Source organism: Urocampus carinirostris, chromosome 17, assembly GCF_059441175.1.
Source record: "Urocampus carinirostris isolate Australia breed hairy pipefish chromosome 17, RoL_Ucar_1.0, whole genome shotgun sequence".
Lineage (NCBI taxonomy): Eukaryota > Metazoa > Chordata > Actinopteri > Syngnathiformes > Syngnathidae > Urocampus > Urocampus carinirostris.
The window spans coordinates 20,831,703-20,850,396 of NC_142365.1; the positions used below are offsets into that span (position 1 = coordinate 20,831,703).

Genomic DNA, 18,694 nt, shown 5'->3' on the forward strand with positions numbered 1-18,694 from the left:
ATCAGTAATATATAATATACCCAACTGTAAAAGAATAGTTATAGATCTACAAGAAAAAACACTCAACGCAAAGTTGCAGTTGAATGAATAAATGAATAGTCTTAATTTTAATTAATTATACAATAGTGCAATAAAATTGGAGGAATTCTACTTTTAGTTTAGGAAAGCAATGAAGAGAGCGGCTGGCTAGCTGCAAGTTAGTATTCGGGATACTTGGGTTGAGCTAGGTCTCCGTGATGATTAAAATACAATCGTCACAAATGTAGCGGTGTCCCACGAGTTATAGCTCCAGGTAATTCATTCCATGGGTAATGGATCTGGTGTTGTTGAGATACAAGCTTACCAGGGGGTTGTTGTGAGAGTTGTTACGTAGCCTAGCTGCAGTAGGTTGGACCTGCTGGACAGCTATTGCCTTCTCTCCCGACTCCGCCTCAGTGTCGTCCCGAACCCGATAATATTCCACAGAGCACCCGCTGGTGATCAGCATTTCTTTAAACTCTTCTGACTTTTCTCAGAGTATAATACAATTGATTAATTTATTTTCAATGTAACGAGCTGCTAAAATACTAGCTTTCGGTGTGCTTAGCTGTTTATTTTATTTGCCCCATTTAATGGTGCGCCTGCCCTGCTCTTTGACTGAAAGCACACACCTGCCTTTCAGTCGTGCACACGGACTGTCACGCTCACCAACACACAAACACAAGTCCCTCCACCCCCGTGCTAGCATTTGCTGCATGTTATCTGCTGCAGAACAAATGTATGATGAAAATCCGCAGAGTAGCAAAACCGCGAAACAACAAGGGATTACTGTCAAATGCTGTTTTGGAGTTAAACAGACCTATAAAGCCTTGGGCACGGCAGGCAAACAAAAAATCCGCCAGGCAGAGTCTTTGCCAATCAAACATGTCGGTATGTGGCCCCCTGATTAGGAATATTTTCTCAGCAACGCGTCTGGAATTTGCGCCACAAACGTTATTAAGGTTGGATGCCACACCATAGGAGTATTCTAATTACAGGACCACTTACTATTCTGTCTTCCAAACTGGTAGAATTGTGTTGTACTGCAAGCGCGGATGTAACGGGTTCAATATCAGAGGAGGTTATGGACGTCAAACCTTCATTTTCCATTTCGTTGGCATCAGTGACGTGCTGTGAGATTTGTGCCTGCTAAGGCACAGTCAGATTTACAAATAAATGAACCTACATATTATTCATTGGCAGAGCAAGAAAGCAATACATAAACTGTAGCTTAAAAAAAATCTCAACTTATAAATCAGTTCTTTGCGCTGCTGCTTTTGAATAAATTATTCAATAGATACAGTAGGTAATACTCCATTATTAAAAAAAAAGTCCTTGCACTGAGAATAAGAAAATGATAGCTTGACTTACTGTTAGCTTGCTAATACTACGACTAATTCTACTGAGCACCAAATCAGAATACTTGGTCTCACTATCCTATGCAATGAGGCAAGTCTGTTGCGTGCCTCACTCTGCATCCTCAGACGCTCCGCACCGTGATACGTTACATACTAATTGTATTACTAATATTTATAATACAATGTGAAAATTCAGCAATTTTGAAAAAGAAAGAAAATCCAAAATTATGAAATATAATGACAATGAACTTTAACACTGAATACATTCTACCATTAAATATAATTTTTACTTTATATTTACGTTAAGAAGAGTGAGGTAACACACCTGCCAACCCTTACGCACATCAGTAATTCAGCGGTTAACTATATCCATCTATCTACTGTTCATTGTCAGGACCAGAACGGAGACAGGACCCACTTGGGTTACGTTTCTGACAAGTTTAATTAAAGGAAAGAGGAAAGGCTGCGCCATCGATCCGTAGTTCGCTTCGCACGGGAAGCAGGTCGCTCTGAACACGGAAGTGGATCTTCCGTGGCGAGCGATGGCGGTGTCGGGAACGGAAAAACGGGTCAGTAGCCAGGACAGGAAGTAAATACGTGGTCGGGGTCAGAAGCGAGTCGTAAGCCACGAAAAGAGAGTAGACATGGTCGGATCAAAAAAGGGTCGAAGCCGGGGGAAAGGCGAGAGCAAAAAACAGGTGGGAGTCAGGGTCGAAAAAGGCTTGCCTAGCGTTAACTGAGGTCCGCAGACGGACTGACAAACGGGGACAGATAGGAGTGGGTTTAAATAGGGACAGGGAGCCAATCAGAATTCGAGGCGCTTGGCGCCAAAGGAGCGGGCACAGGTGAAGCATATCGGTAATCATGACAGTTAATATAATTAAACAGTGGATAAGTTCATGGTACAACTATAACTAAATCGAATGCTGCCTTTTTTTTACTTTGAGAAGTTACAGCGTTTAATATGTCAGAGACCCGTGATTTAAAAAAATCAAAAGAAACATAAAACATATTGGTATACAGTTCCCATGGTTTGTTTTAATATTTGAGCTTATTTTGAAACGTGCGGTACTCAAGAAAGCATCACTTGTTTGGATGATTTTATGTTTAGTTGGCCACTTCAAAATCTCTTTTTATTGCAATGATTAGGTGAGGAGCTGTTTACATTAGATATCTTCATTTTAATTGGAATAGATTAGCAACCCAATAATTGATTACCAAAACAATTTTCCTTGTCCTGATTCCATTTGGTCATGAATTTATTATTCTAATATGTCATGTGAAAAATTGAATTTAAGATTTTCTTTCATTTTCTTGAAATTGAGTGTTTTAAGGAATTTAAAAGCACCCTATTTTCACATTGGCTGTCCCTGTGACACTAAGCTGATTTCTAAAGGAAAAAAAAGGATAATTTTATGAGAGAATGATCCTTGTGTTTCGTATTAAGTTACAAGTTCTTTTGAGATGAAAACAACATTTTTTTCTGTGCTCCTTTTTTAGCCTATCTTATGCCAAAAACTAGCGACAGGATCTTCTCAGCAGTGATTTAATGTTGTTTCCTTCTATGACTGAAATTTACACTACCTAAATTCTGTGTTTAAGGAGCTCAACAATTTAGCCGCTTAGTTGGATAAGCAGCAAAACAAACAGATTTTTCAGCATTGTATATATGTTTTTTTTTTACTTGACTATTTATTTTTCACTTAGGACAACATATAAAAAGTCCTTTATAAGGTTAAACTTTAGTAGACACTCAAAATAAGGGGACAAGACATGAATGGATTTTGAACTTGCAAGGAGGACCGGGAGAGGAACCTTCGGATGAGAGAATTCCATCCTGTCCTAAAGCTCTCCCCTCAGCCTCCTCTTTGAATAAATATTCAAGGTTACAAAACACAGATCAGCTTTAACGAAAGTCTAAAACAAAGAACAGCAACATAATTGGCCGATAGCGACAATGATTTCATAGTCAAAACAACGAACAATAGTGCACAAAAATAGTCAAAATAAGGAACTGGAATCCTATGAAATCTCCTTTGCATTTGTCCAATTTTAAACACAGGACAAACTTATTACTTAAGTTTTTACAAATATGACAATTCATCCATTCATCCATGATCTGCAGCTCTTATCCTCAGTAGGGTCACAGGAGTGATGGAGCCCATCCCAGCTTTATTCTGGGAGTGGGAAGTGTACACCCTGAACTGGTTGCCAGCCAGTTGAAGGGCACACAGACACAGACAACTCACTCGCTCATTCACACCTAGAGACAATTCGGAACAGCCAATTAACCGGACATGCATGTTTTTGGAATGTGGGAGGAAGCCAGAGTGCCCGGAGGAAACCCAAGCACAGGGAGAACATGCAAACTCTGCACCGGAAGGCTGGCAGCTGGATTTGAACCCTTGACCTCAGAACTGTGCCACTGACACGCTAACCACTGCGCTGCCGTGTACAACAAATCAATATAAAACCAAAAAAAAAAAAACATTTTACCAGTTTGAGTCTTACAATCATAAAACTGTAATTAGGTTTTTGTACTCGATATTTAAAAAGGATTACATTTCTGCAATTGCATGTATCAGACTTGGATTGAATGAAACTGGAACAGGTCCAGGTATTGAGTATGAGTACCCAGCCCTAATTATTTCATGAATGTCAGAATGGATGTTGCGTATGTGCTGTTGACATCTTTATAAATCTTCCCTGCCAAAGTGTACATTTTCATTAAGCAGAGACGACGTAAGACTGGCAAACATGCCGCCGAACAATAAAAGAGAGGACAAACAACTAGCGCGCAAGCGCCATATGCAAATCTCCATCTCCTCTTACAGTTTGGCTGCTTATTGTGAATGCAGCGCAACTTTTCAAAAATTCCAAGAACAACATTTCCTATTTTGATGATGTGTTTGTCATGCAAATGTACCCTTAATCCACACAAAAGGTAAAACTAAAGTTTTTGTTTATCATGCAAATGAATAACTCTGCTTATAGCCCGTGAGTCACACAACATATCAGTCATGTTTTAAATTGAGAGTAATATCCCCCCCAAAATAATTTCTGAATCAATAATTTAATTTCATGGCACCCACCCCAAAAAAAAAAAAATCTCTTTTGAGTGTTGCTTAAAAAGGTTCTAGTAGAACTATTTGTATCCATTTTTATACCGTTAATGGGACACTGTGTATTATTTGACCACTCGATATCGCTGTACTGTGGAGTGCAAGTGAAAACAATTGTTATATATCACAAGGAAGAAAACCAACTACGGAGGCTGAAAGTCTTCAAAATTCATATTGTGGCTTTTGAAGTTTTTGCCCAGCCTTTTTAAGGTTTTTGGGTAATCGTAGCAAGAAACTGTACAAAGATGATGTCAGCTCCGTCTAGGTGAGGCTCATGTAATGTCAAATTAAGGTACATAAAAAACGTTTTTTTTTTGACAGTTCATGTATTTTTGCTTAAAATATCCACAAATATTTTTTTCCCCCCAAAAATGTCATTTCTTTTTTACCGCTAGGAGGCGCTAAATAATACACACTGTTCCTTTATAGTTTTTTAAAAACAAACAAAACAATTTTTAGTCTTTGTGCGGTGTTTATGGTTACTAGTAAATGGTCTGCATTAATATAGCGCTTTTCAAGTCAATGAAGACCTCCCAAAGCGCTTTACAATGTGCTTTACACTATAAGCTAATTATAAGGAGGGGTTCAATTGTTCAGTGATCATAACATATCCAAGCAGAAAGTATTGGTATCGATTGATACTACCCTGTGTTTACTTGAACTTGATGGATACCAAAATTCACAGTATCGCCCATCCCTAGAACATTGATAAAACAGACAAAAGCTGGACTTTACTTAATACGATCTTCTCAGGAATGTGTTAGTTTAGTCATCTCATAATCTGAAATTATGTTTCCTGTCTTTCACTGTGTATTCAACCTTAGGTGAAGTTATTTTATGAACTAAACAAACTGAGGTTACTTCATGATGACTAAATTAATGAAGACTTTATAAATGAAGAACGTATATCATCACTACAATAATGTATTTACGCATGCAGTCATGAATTATGTACTGCTTTACATTTGCATGCATATAAATCCCTTGGTAAAATATATTTGATTCGTTATTAGATTGGAAACAAACTGGAATTGAATTTACCTGGGAGGAAACACTCATATATTTTTTACGACCTACATAAACCAAGTTAATAGCCAATTGGGCAAATCAAATTCCAAGTATTAACGTTATGCACAGATTAGTTTTATGACGGCAATGACACACCTGGTCTCTTTTCGTTGCGACTTTTGCGACCCCCGCACAGTCTCACTTTGGATATGAGGACCAGGATCTGTTTCTGACACAAGGACTTGTTGCTCCTCGGACAGGGTTTGCGCTTGTTGGCCACCGGTCGGTTGGCTTGGTCGTCCTTGACCGCCCGTTTCTGTCTGATGAGTGAGCTGGCGAGAGCTGCCATCTTCCCACCCCCCTCTCAACTTTGGGAGGGGGGGCGTCCTTCGCGGCGCCTGTGCCTTGCGCCAAAGCCGGAGTAGGAACCAAAGGTTGCGGAGAAGCCCCCCACAAGGGAAGCTGAAGTGGGTTAAAGGGAAGCCGTCTATTGAGAGGGTTACCTTGGATATGGAATAACCTAGGAAGGTTGCAAGTTCACCTGCAGTCCAATCTCCTCTGCAAATATATCACAAAGTGCTACAGTCACATTTTGAAGATAATAACCTGGCTGTATAGCTGTGGAATAAGACGAAGGTGCTTGAAGCCCCCCACCAGAGGTACCCGAAGGGGGTTAAAGGGAAGCCGTTTAGTGGGAGGGTTACCTTGGATCTGGAAAAATCTGGGAAGGGTGGAAGTTCACCTGCAGTCCAATGTTCTTCGCCAATATATATCAAAGTGTTACAGTCACATTTTGAAGATAGTAATGTGTCTGTGGAAAAAGGAGAAGATGCTTTTCTCAACGCATCTTCCCAATTGATGCATAGACTTAGTCTTACTTTACAAAAACCCGACTCCACATATAAAAAGACTTTCCCTCGAGGGAGGTGAAAGCATTTTGAATGCTAGGAATCTTTTGAAGAAACATGGAAAACCAAGGCGTCTATCTCCATTCGCGCAGTCCGTGGAGGAACTTTGCCTCCCATTGAAACGCGGCAGCCCCCGACAAGGATGTGGGAGTCCGAGCGCTAATCCGCCGGATTTAAATCCGGAGCTAGGACGGCGGGCGGTGCGCTGGCGGTGAAGAGACATGGACCCAGATCGATGGAGGCTTCTCTTCTGCCTCTGGATGGCATCGCTCTGTTCCCACAGTCCTCGCGAATTACCTCTAACTGCCCCCCTTCTCACCATCCCCAACCCTACCCCCTCCGTCCCTACACCGGTTACCCCGTCTCTCCTTTCCCCACTTCCTCCTCCTCCTCATCCAAAGTCAGCGAATGGTTTGGAGAGGATGTGTGTGTGAATTCAGTAGAGGTGACATTCATGAGTGAGAGAGAGAGAGGAAAAGAGAGGTTGGGAGGCGGGTGGGTGGTGTGGGGGCTTCCATGTGTGAGAATCAGCTTGACTGGGAAAAAAAAGAAACATCAGTATATGACCAATTCACAAAGGCTCAGCTTTGAAGAGGCTGCTGGTTGTCTTGTTTCTTCACCAATGGTGTCGAGATCAGAAAACCGATGGTGAAAGGAAGATAATGTGGCAGTTGAGCATTTCCATGACTCAATTTCAAACCTCGTATCAGGCATAAAAATGGGTCAGGTGTTAAAAAGGTAAGAAGCGTATGAGGGAAATATGTTCCGGTGCACTGGAATGGAATTCAGCACACCATAAAAACAAAATATAGTGACCAACAACCTCCTAAGTATCACAACAAACATCACCATCAACCACCAAGAGCTTGAACATGTCACTAAATTTAAATAGCTATGATATCAGAAGAGGGGTCATGACCAGAAATCATGGCTAGTATAACTCGAACTACAGCCGCACTTGCCAGACCTGAACTCATCTGGAGGCAAGAACATAGCAGTGAAATCAAAGACCAGATTCATGCAAGCGCTCGTCACCTCCATCTTCCTCTGTTTGTGAGACATGCACTGTCACAGAAAAGCTGGAAAGGAAAATTCAGGCCATACAGATGAGATGCACAAGGAATCCTCTTGGCATCGGCTCCATAGCCCATGTGACAAATGACACAATGTGCAACACCATGGGAGGGCACATCGGCCCCTACGAAGAACTGTTGTCAAATGTGCACGGACTAAAACTGCAGTAGTATGGTCACGTGACAAGATCATCAGGACTGGCCAAGATCATTCTCCAGGGCACAGTCCAAGGGGGCAGGAGGAGAGGAAGAGAGAGGAAAAACTGGGCCAACAATATCAAGGCCTGTACTGGTGCCAACTTTGCCACAACACAAAGTTAGGCCAGGCCCCGTCAGCACTGGAGAAGCTAGCCAGAATTGTTTCCTCAGTGGTGCCCTGACAAAACAAGCGGTTAAGGGATCCGTGAACCGTGAACACTGTACAACCCAACAATATAATGGAATCTGTCGATGCGTAGTGTTTGCACAAAAAAGATAAGGGCTTAAGCAGGATATGTTTGTTATTTTGGCCTAATTTAGCCTCAAATCAGTTCCACTAAAGCAAGTTAAAGTGGTACACCTATGTTAATTGATTACTATGTCTCAATCTCTTTACAGTGTTTACACCAGAAAGTACTAAAACTGTAATGGCTAGAAGTCAAGTCAAGTAAAGTCATGTTAATTTGTATAGCCCTTAATCACAAACAGTCTCATAGGGCTGCCGGGAACACCACTGCAACCTCCCCTGATCTGAGACCTGGAGCAGAGACTAGAAATAATAGTAAAAAAAGATTTAGCTTAAGTAGCTTTTGGTCAAAACACACAGCAAGCCTTTTCTAATGTAGTCCTTCCCGTGGTAAATGTTGTGCAGAAGAAAATAAGCGCCACACGTCCATGAAATATGAATATGAGCGATATTAGAAATAAGCTTGTGTTTCTTTTTTCATATTACCATAAAGTACACAAACTTACCGGTAGCTATTTTCTTCACCAGATATTTGACTAGTTTGTTTGCTCATTTTCAGCTCAAGCTGCAACAAACGGCAGTAATAGAAGGATTTGTTGACCATCCAAGTGCCAACTAAAGTAGTGATCCACAACCTTTTCTGTACTACGGACCGGTTTAATGTCAAGCAATATGCTCAAAGCCCTCCATTAGGGCGGCATTAAACATGTTTGTATTTTTACCAAAATAATATCAACAATAATAATGACCATAAATCCACTGTCTGTGCACTATTTGGGTCTCCTTGTAGCATCTCACGAAAATCACATGTCCTAGGCAACTCCGCGCCAACTCACTGCAACACACTCGCTATTGTAAAAAAAACATCAATCCCCGTAAAAGTAAAAGTATGTTGGCGTTGAAGTTCTTGATGTAGGAATTCTGTAAACTACGACAATCATCCGTTCAGCTAGTTTGTGTCTTCAGTGTCAGCATCTGGCACACCATCCTCAGTATAGGGCACCAACCAGTGGATGTGGTAGTGAGCACACCTGCGCCCAGTCTTCCTACACCTGATGTTATTTAACCTGACCCTTTACAATGACTGTTTGGACAGCACATTCCACATGCCATTTCCATAACACTTCCACCCTGTCTTTTGTTACCATGTCATGTTTGTGTTTTGTTCATGGTTCGGCCACTTTGCTGGTTGTTTTAATACCTGGTTTGTTTTTGTTTGTTGTTTGCTGCCTACATTCTGGCTTATCTGCGTTTAGGTCCACCATCCAGAACGTGACAGAATGACCCGACCACCAAAGAACCCGGCAGGAAGATTCCACAGCACTGTCTCAGCGAAAGGATCCCTTTTCTTATGTTTTCCGTCTTGGCCATCTTATATCTGGGCCTTCAGTGGGAGGTAATGTCAGTATCTGGCAAGCTACCTTCAACAGATGGTGCCAACCAGGGGATGTGACACTGGGCACACCTGCACCCAGTCTCCCCACACCTGGCGGTGATTACTCTGACCCTTAATAATGACTGTTTTCACCTGCCTTCCTTCCAGCTACCCTGCGTTTTGGTCCACCTCCGCAACCGTAACAGTTCTTTATCTACGAACTATTTTCTACGCAGAATTTTGTTGTATCTTCAGGTGTGGGCTCAAGTGTGTCTTGCGCCAAACCCAGTTGGCGCCCTCTGGAGGAAGGTGGCATGCTAGATCCTGACAGTTTCATTTGAACAATAGGAATCCTATGAAAACCACCTGCGCCATAGGTTTGAAATTCACGAAAGGGACAATTCTGAGGGACAATCAATCATGCGGGTTTCTCCTCAAGCCAATTTTCCCAGGAAACCGAGTGGGGAAGCAAAAGGCAAGGTCGATTCAAATCGTTCCTAACGACGCCACCGAAGGTCGGCGTATGTCACTGCCTGATTGACAGTTGACAGTTGGGTGTTTGGTCTCAGTGGAGGGGACAAGGGCACGGCGTGGCGGAAGCGCTGAACAGATAATGCACTTTGTATTGACAAGTAAAGAGAAAGTCAACGTTTTCGGAAAATATCCCGCCCGTTCTGAAGCGCTCTTCTGTATTCACGGTTGAGAATCAATCTCCTAATGGCCATGCTCTTCGTTGCCCAACCTTTCTTCTTTGTTCTCCTTACATCACTTAGACCAAAAAAAAAAGGCATATTTACATGTTGTCCTTTTAAGAAGTTAGAAAAATACCGCATTTTTATTACATTCCGTAATTAATAAATGGAAGTAACCTTGATCGTTCATTATAGGGAACCTAAGTAATATGCAAGGTAACAATGGAAACAGGACACTTTTGAAAAAACAATTTTTTTTTCTTTAATATCACAATAGTCTTTACACTTTTGTGTAGTTATTAAGATGTGTCGAAGAAACTTTTTTGCAAGTTTGTCTTAAATTCCTGCCTTCAAGTGATCCAGGCCAATAAAGTATCGGAAGTCCTGACGTACAGATTTTATTGAACATAACAATACCATAATGCCTGTTTCGAAACTGTCAAATCAGCAGCGATTTGTATCAAAACACTGTAGAATTAAAAAAAAGAGTATTCTCACCAATCAGTGTAAGCATATCTTTCATCCAATACAATTTTATTGTATTTTCTATACATTTTTGAAAAATTCTTTAATACGATCTTGTTCAAAAAGTAATTTTCATTTGACGTAGATATGTTGATATCACAAAAATGACAACATTGTTTGACAGTATTTTATTTTTAGTATAAACAAGAGCTCATGAGTCACTTTTTTAAATGATAGCACTGACTAATTGGTGTTTCTCCTCAATAATATATTGGACAGTATCTCTGCCTGTCATGCGGAAGACCAGGGTTTGATTTCCTGAGTTCTATTGTTCTCCGCTTACCGGTTTATTAACATAGCATTGTTTAGTTTATTCAAAACAGTTTACAGTATACTCATAAAGATAATTACAGTAAATGGCATTTTGACTGCCTTTGTCAATTGTAACCAAACCACGTCCATGCCACTACCCTTGCTAATTTAGTTCCTTTTCATACACTACTAGTTAAATCGAGACTCAATTAACCTCTCCTTGTTAGTGTAATGTACAATATCTCCACCTGTCAGGCGGAAGACTAGGATTCGATTTCCCGACGGGGAGTTCTATGGTTAATGATGGTTAATTAGCGTAGCATTGCTTAGTATATTCAAAACAGTTTATGGTCATTTAGATTATTAGTTGCCGTTTTAACTGCTGTCGTCAATTAGGCTAAACCACGCCCATGCCACTGCTCTTGCTACTTTAGTTCCTTTTCAAACACTACTAGTTAAATGGTGACTAAGTTACCCACTCATTGTTAGCATAGCGGACAATATGTCCCCCTCTCACGCGCAATACTGAGGATCCTGATAGGGAGATTTAACTTTTCTTTCGGTTATTTGTCTGCATAGTGTGTCTTTCACAACTAAACAGGAGTTCCCGATGAGGAATTTTAAGTATTATTGTTTTGCTGAGAAATTACATTGTTCTCCCCAAAAGAAAATAAAAATAGGTAAAACTCGACAATCAGCCACAAAACAGCACAAACAGACTATAAATCATGCTTGACCATACAGTATGCTTAACACTTTATACTTGTAGATAGTTTTCAATCAGCATGTGTGTTGTGTTGTGTTGTATTGGATCCCCTAACTACTAGGGGCAACACTGTGGTAGGTCTTGGGCAAGTAAAGCCTGGTCGCGCCCATCCCTTTCCAGGCCAAGAAATGTTTTTACCCACAAATATAAAAATCAAAAAGAGCCTTTTATATGTCACAAAGCAAAGAACATAATGTCATTGCCATAAAGTTTGTTTTTCAACAAAATTATGAAAGCCACAAGTGATACAGTGCGTACTTTAAGATGTGACAACAGCGACCTGATGACAAAGGTGCTGTATCTGAGTCAGATCAGGAGGTTTCTCCTACTACCGGTAACCATGGAAAACCAATCAGTTTTTAATGTCTATGAGCAAACCCCTATCACCAAAAAACGGCCTGGATGATGCTTGCCAGGCTATACTCCAGTACTCACCACCGGGAGTGGTGCCCCTATGATGCAGGTGGTTAAGGGATTTGTGAATTGCGAACCATTATTTAAAATATTTTGGGGGGGGGCATTGTTTACAAATCAACTGAGATTTTACATATGTGTGCACATTGATTCGTCTCCCTGATTGCTCCTGGTGTTGAATCTGGACATCGTGGTACATTTGAAAACGGCAGAAGAGAGAAAGAAAACTATTACATTTACACCTTACAAATCCAGGAAGTATCTTGAGAGATTGAGTGATAAGTATAAATACGTAGTCAAGTTGTTGAAATAACAAGTGTGACAAGCACAATGTAGTGCTGTTCGAAATATTTTACGGTTGTAAAGAAACCCAAAGAAGAGTTCTTGCACATGCCTTTGCACTATGAGTTTATTATTTTTTTTTTGTGTGTCCTGACCCGTACATATTTTAATCACTCGTGGTTGACAGGTATGTTGTCCGTGGCTGCCATCTTCAATATGTTAATTTTTGTTTTCTACCAGCCGATAAACATCGAATGATCAACAGAGAAGCCAATCACTTGTGAGGGATTTTGAGGGAGGGCCCATATGCAGGGAAGCAGGAACAGGGAGGCAAGGGAGTTCTCAAAAAGACGTTGTTTAAATAACCTATATCAGATACAAAGTAAAAATCAAAAGTCACTAAAACAACAAAATCACAGAATTCTTAATCTAGGAGGAAAATTGCAAAATAACAAACACACCTTGTGCAAACCTTGTGGGAATTCAAAGGCAGCCACCAACAAAGGAAGAAACTAACCAGACGTGGACAAAATACAATTTAACAAGATGCAGGCTCGGGGAAAAATATAACCTCTAACCCCACTAAACGTAGAAAACCGAAACAGAGAAGATAAAATCGCTCTTACTTATATTTTTCTTTATCAAGCTTATTCAAATATCAATTCTTTGTTATGTTGCTTTTGTCAATTATATGTGTGAGTTCAAACAAACCAATGATTTCCGAGCAGTCATCGAGCAAAACCTCTGCCTCTACAAATATGCAAACTTTGGATCGTGCCCGTTGGCGAAATGGCCTGTTTCTAATCGTTATCGCTGTCATTGTAGTGATTCAAAAGGAGCAAACACCTCCCAGTGGGCCGAAAGGTGCGGCCCATCTATTATTATCGCTGGTAACGGCTCAGTAACCTAGATCGACTCATGCTGCCGGGTTCATAGCTCTGGAACTATACAGTCTTCACAAGTATTGAAACAGAATTGGCAATTCAGTGTTAAGGCAGTGTATTTGTGTACTATCCACACACAAAACATCCTAACAAGATCGTTTCTTCGTCATCGTCAAAGTTCTTCCACGGATCATGTTCTAAAGTATATTGGTTTATTTTCAGGCCACAGTTGTCATGATCTGGCATGGCCACTTGCTAGATACAACTGAACAAAAATCATGAAAAAAAGAAGACACCGGATGGGTTTTAACACAGGCTAGCTCTACATGGACAAAACTTGAAAGTTACAGCGCAGAATATGTTGGAACACTAACTCGTTCTAATTGAACAAAACAGATATCAAGAAGACACAACGTTCTCATGAGTGGAACATTTACAGATTTTTTCCACCAGATCTAACAGAACAAAACTTGAAAGAGGGCAACACAAGGAACATTCCCACAAGTTAAGAGAGAGAGAATGATGAAACCATGAAATGTACTACAGGCGCACCCGCAAGCTACAACTGAAAAAGAGACATGAAAAGAAGACAACTCAGTATATGTTGGAACACAAATTCCAACTGAACAAAACAAGTAACGAGGAAAATGCAGAATATGATAGTACACAAACTAGCCTTAACTGACCAAAACTTGAAAAAATACAGATATGTTGAAATACTAAGTTGGTCTAACTGAACAAAACACAAAATCAAGAGCACGCAGGTAATCCGTGGACAGAACAACTACTTGATATTCCTACCGGCTCCAGCAGAACAAAACACAAAAGGAAAACAACATGAAAACCATTTACACAGGTAAACAGAACATCACGAGCGCCATGACGACGTGACGATGAAATATACTGCGGGCACACTCGCTAGATATAACTGAAAAAACATGAAAGGAAGACGATACAGGAAATATTGGAACACTAATTCTAACTGAACAAAACATAGAAGTTGCAAAACGCAGGATATGTTGGAACAGTAACAAACTCCAACTAAACCAAGCGTGGACACAAACGATCAAAACATGAAGGTTTAGGGTTAGGGTTAAAGTACAGAACATGACAATTACATGTAGCCTCAAGTACTATTACTGATATGCAAGATTTACCTGATCTGAATATATTTAAAACCAGTTCCCAGCTTACCACGATGTGGATGCCATACATATAAAATGTACTTATTACATAGTGTTCCCATATAGCATAGTTCCCCCATCTGAATAATGCACACACGCAGATTTAAGTGCAAGCGTCTTTCCAAAAGTGATAGAGGCTGCAGTCTTTGCATGTGATTCAATTCAAACCAGAATGTATAAGCAACACATTCTCTTGTTGCGCCTTATTTTGAAATAATGCATGCTTTGAAAGTGTGAGATTCTCCATTTGAGATATTTTCCCCATTCAAAAGGGTAGTGAACATGAATTTTTCAAGTAAATCTCAGTGGAAAAAAAACATTGACGAAATTCTGGTTAACAGCTGCATTATTGAGTGTCATTGACGCTGTCTACGGTGCACCCTCTCAAAAAACTCTATAGTGAAAAATGGATATTTTCTGTTCTCTCGTGCCACGTAAACCTATGAACTGTTTAGATTCTTTGAAAAAAAAATCCTCATAATCATCAAACCCATCAATGCGTCTGGTCAAAATTTGACTTATTCATTGTTTTTTTTTTATGCTTATTCTTGACACCTGGAGGTTTTTACTCTGATTCTGGAAGGTTGTTCAAGGCATTCATTTGACATAAAGAGAGGTTTATTGCATCTTTCTGATATTTCTGCTAAAGATCATTTGAGGGTTGAATGCATTTTCACAGTTGTCTACTATGAATAGCTGGGATGGGTGGTTATAAGTTTATTCTGTTTTTAATATTGAACCAGTCTGATATATTAACAATTGTGCCTAACATTTTTACCGTTACTTTGACTATTATGCACCGTTTATGTCATTGTTGTCCAATAATGTTGCTGTTCTTTGATTTCCACACCCTTTAGGGTGGATATGCTTTTTATGGCCTATTTGTCAAAAACAGAGGGCTCAGGGGAGGGCTTTGCAATTTGGCATTCTTTAGCTTCCCCTTACAGTCCTACCCTGTTCTTCTTGCAAGTTTATAATTCATTAATGTCTTTTATTGATGAGTTTCCTTCACAGGGTGTTTGGGCTATCCCTTAGAGATAAGGTGAGAAGCTCAGTCATGCGCGAGGGACTCTGTGTAGAGCCACTGCTCCTCCGCATTGAGAGGAGCCAGTTGAGGTGGCTCGGGCATCTGATAAGGATACCTCCTGGACGCCCCCCTCAGGAGGTGTTTCCGGGATGTCCCACCGGCAGGAGGCCCCGGGGGCGACCCAGGACACGCTGGAGAGAATATGTCTCTAGGCTGGCCTGGGAACGCCTCGGGATCCCGTCGGATGAGCTGGAGGGAGTGGCTGGGGATAGCGATGTCTAGGCTTCCATGTTAAGGCTGCTACCCCCGCGATTCGGCCCCAGATAAGCGGAAGACAATGGATGGACGGATGGATGATGTCTTTTCTCCTTCTCTTGAGTCTTGACTGAACTATAAACCTATCAGGCTACACTTTGGTAGTTGTTTTGAGACCTGGTTTTAATTTTGTTTGGTTTTCCTGTGTTTTTTTTTGTCAATAAATAAAATCCTTTGCTGAGCACAATTGCTTCCATTCCGACTTCCCCACATTTGGGTCTACCTCCACACACGTGACACCCCCAGGTGTGCTACAACCTAAAGCTTCCCCTAATTCTTGTCTGCGTTCTTTCAACAAATGGTGCAACGCCCAACCGATCTGGCAAATTCCTTAACCTAAGTGATGTTTGTCAGGATCTTCTGATTACCATCACCGCCATCACCATCAAGTGGATTGAAATAATTGGCAGAATTAACAATTAACACAGAATCATTTACATTTATAATCAAACTGTGTGTCACCGTAGCTCGTCGAGCTGGATAATGAGCATCCCGATGCCTTTGTTCTTTGATGCATCATGCCCGGCGCTGACGTATAAGTATGTTTACATAAGAATACAAATGCACACGCAAAGCCAGAAAGAGTTAAGCGCATCAAAACAATTGGCCTAGTTCTGTCTTTGTCTCCCTCGTCCTATGATCGCTCTGTCTTTTTCCTTCAATCCCCCCCACCGCCCCCTCATCTCAACTCATCACGCTGTTCGCAGATGACAGAAAGCATTCTTTGCTAATCCCCCTCCATTATGCATCCGTGTGGAATTTGAAGCTAGCTTCTTGCATGCAGGGGTGATAATAGTCGATGTCCGTGACCCATGGGTGGTTCGCTCATTAGCGCTGAGCTGTACATATCGGTCTCCATTTTTCCTCTTTATTTTTGCCCGATTTGGATCGTTATACGGTAATTAGCGGGATTACTAGGCACATGCAATGCATGTGCAGTAAATGTATCATTCCTTGTGAACGTACCATATCGGGTCATATTGTAATACCAGAGCCGTCCCCAGGTAATAATCAAGTCCTGGTATCCTATCCCCTGGCAAATCTGATATTATAATCTCTATTGAACCTAAAATATCTGTATAGAGCAACTGATATAAAATGAAAAGACTGAAATTATGGTTCGAGTGGCGGGGAAGATACTGTTAAAAGCGGAGGAGTCGTTTGTGAGATCAGATGAGCAGTGAGCACCTCCCATTGCAGATGTTGTTCTTATTTTCTGTCATAACATCTTGTGAAGGATTCAATTAATGGGTCTAGTGATAAGACATTTCATCGCTTACTAAGGACATTTTAGTGGTTTTGGTTTGATGCCTCGATAATACTTTTGAGAAGAGTATTGAGTCAAGTCCATTAGTAATAGATGAATGAATGAATGAATGAATGAAAGTTTTATTTCGAACATGACAAAAGCAAAAACAAAATAGGTTAATAAATAAAAACCACAAACAATGTTAACCTGTTCGAAAGGGAATAGGAAGAAGTATATGCTTATTAAATCCTACCCTTAGACTTCCTAAACAATTGGGTCCCAATATCTAGATCCCTTGTGTATTTACATGTAAAAATACTCATGAATACACATATTTACATTGGCCCTGTGGATACGCAGTCTCTTCCTTACCCATTTATTAACTCTATAATGATAGTACTCACTAAATATAATTCGTTCACCAATAGATAGATGGATAGATAGATAGATACTTTGTTCATCCCCGAAGGGAAATTCACATTTCCAGCAGCATCCCTGAGCTGAGAACAAACAATCGAGAACAATCGAAAATAACACGGGAGCTGCTGGAGTGGCTGCCATTCGTGACGGCGCCGGAAGAAACGATTCAATTTGAATCATGTACAAACAAACAAACAAAATATAATGACAATGATAACAATTAATGCCAGTTATCTCATCTCATTAGCTGCACCACTTATCCTCAGTAGGGTAGCGGGGGTACCGGAGCCCATCCCAGCAATCATCGGGCAGTGGGCAGGGGACACCCTGAACTGGTTGCCAGCCAATCGCAGGGCACACAGGGACAGACAACTCGCTCGCTCATTCACACCTAGGGACAATTTGGACCGGCCAATCCACCTGAAATGCATGTCTTTGGAAAGTGGGAGGAAACCGGAGTACCCGGAGTAAACCCACGCAAGCACGGGGAGAACATACAAACTCCGCACAGTAGGTCTGGTAGCTGGATTTGAACCCACACAGCAGGTTCCCAAGACCTTAGAACTGTGCCGCACACGCGCTAACAACTGCGCCGCCGTGCTGCCCTTAATGCCAGTAATAATAATTATAATTACTATTATTATCATTATTATTATCATTATATTATAATGGTATTAATAATAACAATAACAACGTTGATTTGCTTACATCTACCATTTGCTTTATCATTCAGACGCCATTTTCTTCCCTTAATCACAAAAAGTCTCAAAGGACTGCGCAAGCAAAAATCACACCATCCCCTGATCTAAAACCTACATGAGGGCAAGGAAAAACTCGATTACCTCAGCATAAATAAAATAAAGAACCTTGAGAAGGGGGCACACAAGAGGTAAGGCCCCTTTCAAGATGACCAGGCTGCAATATTTTGCTCCTCTACACAGAGGCATGTGCGTAGAATGAAAGCAGAGAAAGAGAGTAGCGAACAGACTTGGCGAACGTGAACAAAGTTATGAACCAGGAAAAGAATAAAAAGCAAAGCAAACCGGGCCTAAATGTTGTCCCCTGTAGTGTGGAACATAAAAATGCTTTTTAACAAAATTGTAATCGTAAAGTATCCTTATTTTTACAAAATATACCTGTAATTGGATAACATATCTTTTGATGTAACTGTAAAGGAATACAATTATATTTTATTTTTTATATCTTGATTACATAATGCCGTTACATATATCCAGTTACTCCCCGAGCCTGAGAATTGTGTGCTTCCCTCACCAACTGCAGACGCTTAGCAGAGTGATACTAATTTTATTCAATCCATTCATTCATTCATTATCTTCTGCTTACCAGGTCGCGGGGGCAGCAGCCTCAGCAGGGAAT

General features: G+C 40.7%; 1 protein-coding gene across 1 annotated transcript in view; it reads right to left on the reverse strand.

The window, feature by feature from the left end:
- The window catches only part of fgf11b (fibroblast growth factor 11b), a 68,993-nt gene extending 62,295 nt beyond the window's left edge, over nt 1-6,698 (reverse strand). Inside the window, exon 1 of the mRNA XM_088320575.1 lies at nt 5,663-6,698. Coding sequence (XP_088176701.1) covers nt 5,663-5,855 — 193 coding nt within the window. The 5' untranslated portion in view covers nt 5,856-6,698. The remainder of the gene's footprint in view (nt 1-5,662) is intronic.
- Nucleotides 6,699-18,694: the final 11,996 nt, after the last annotated feature.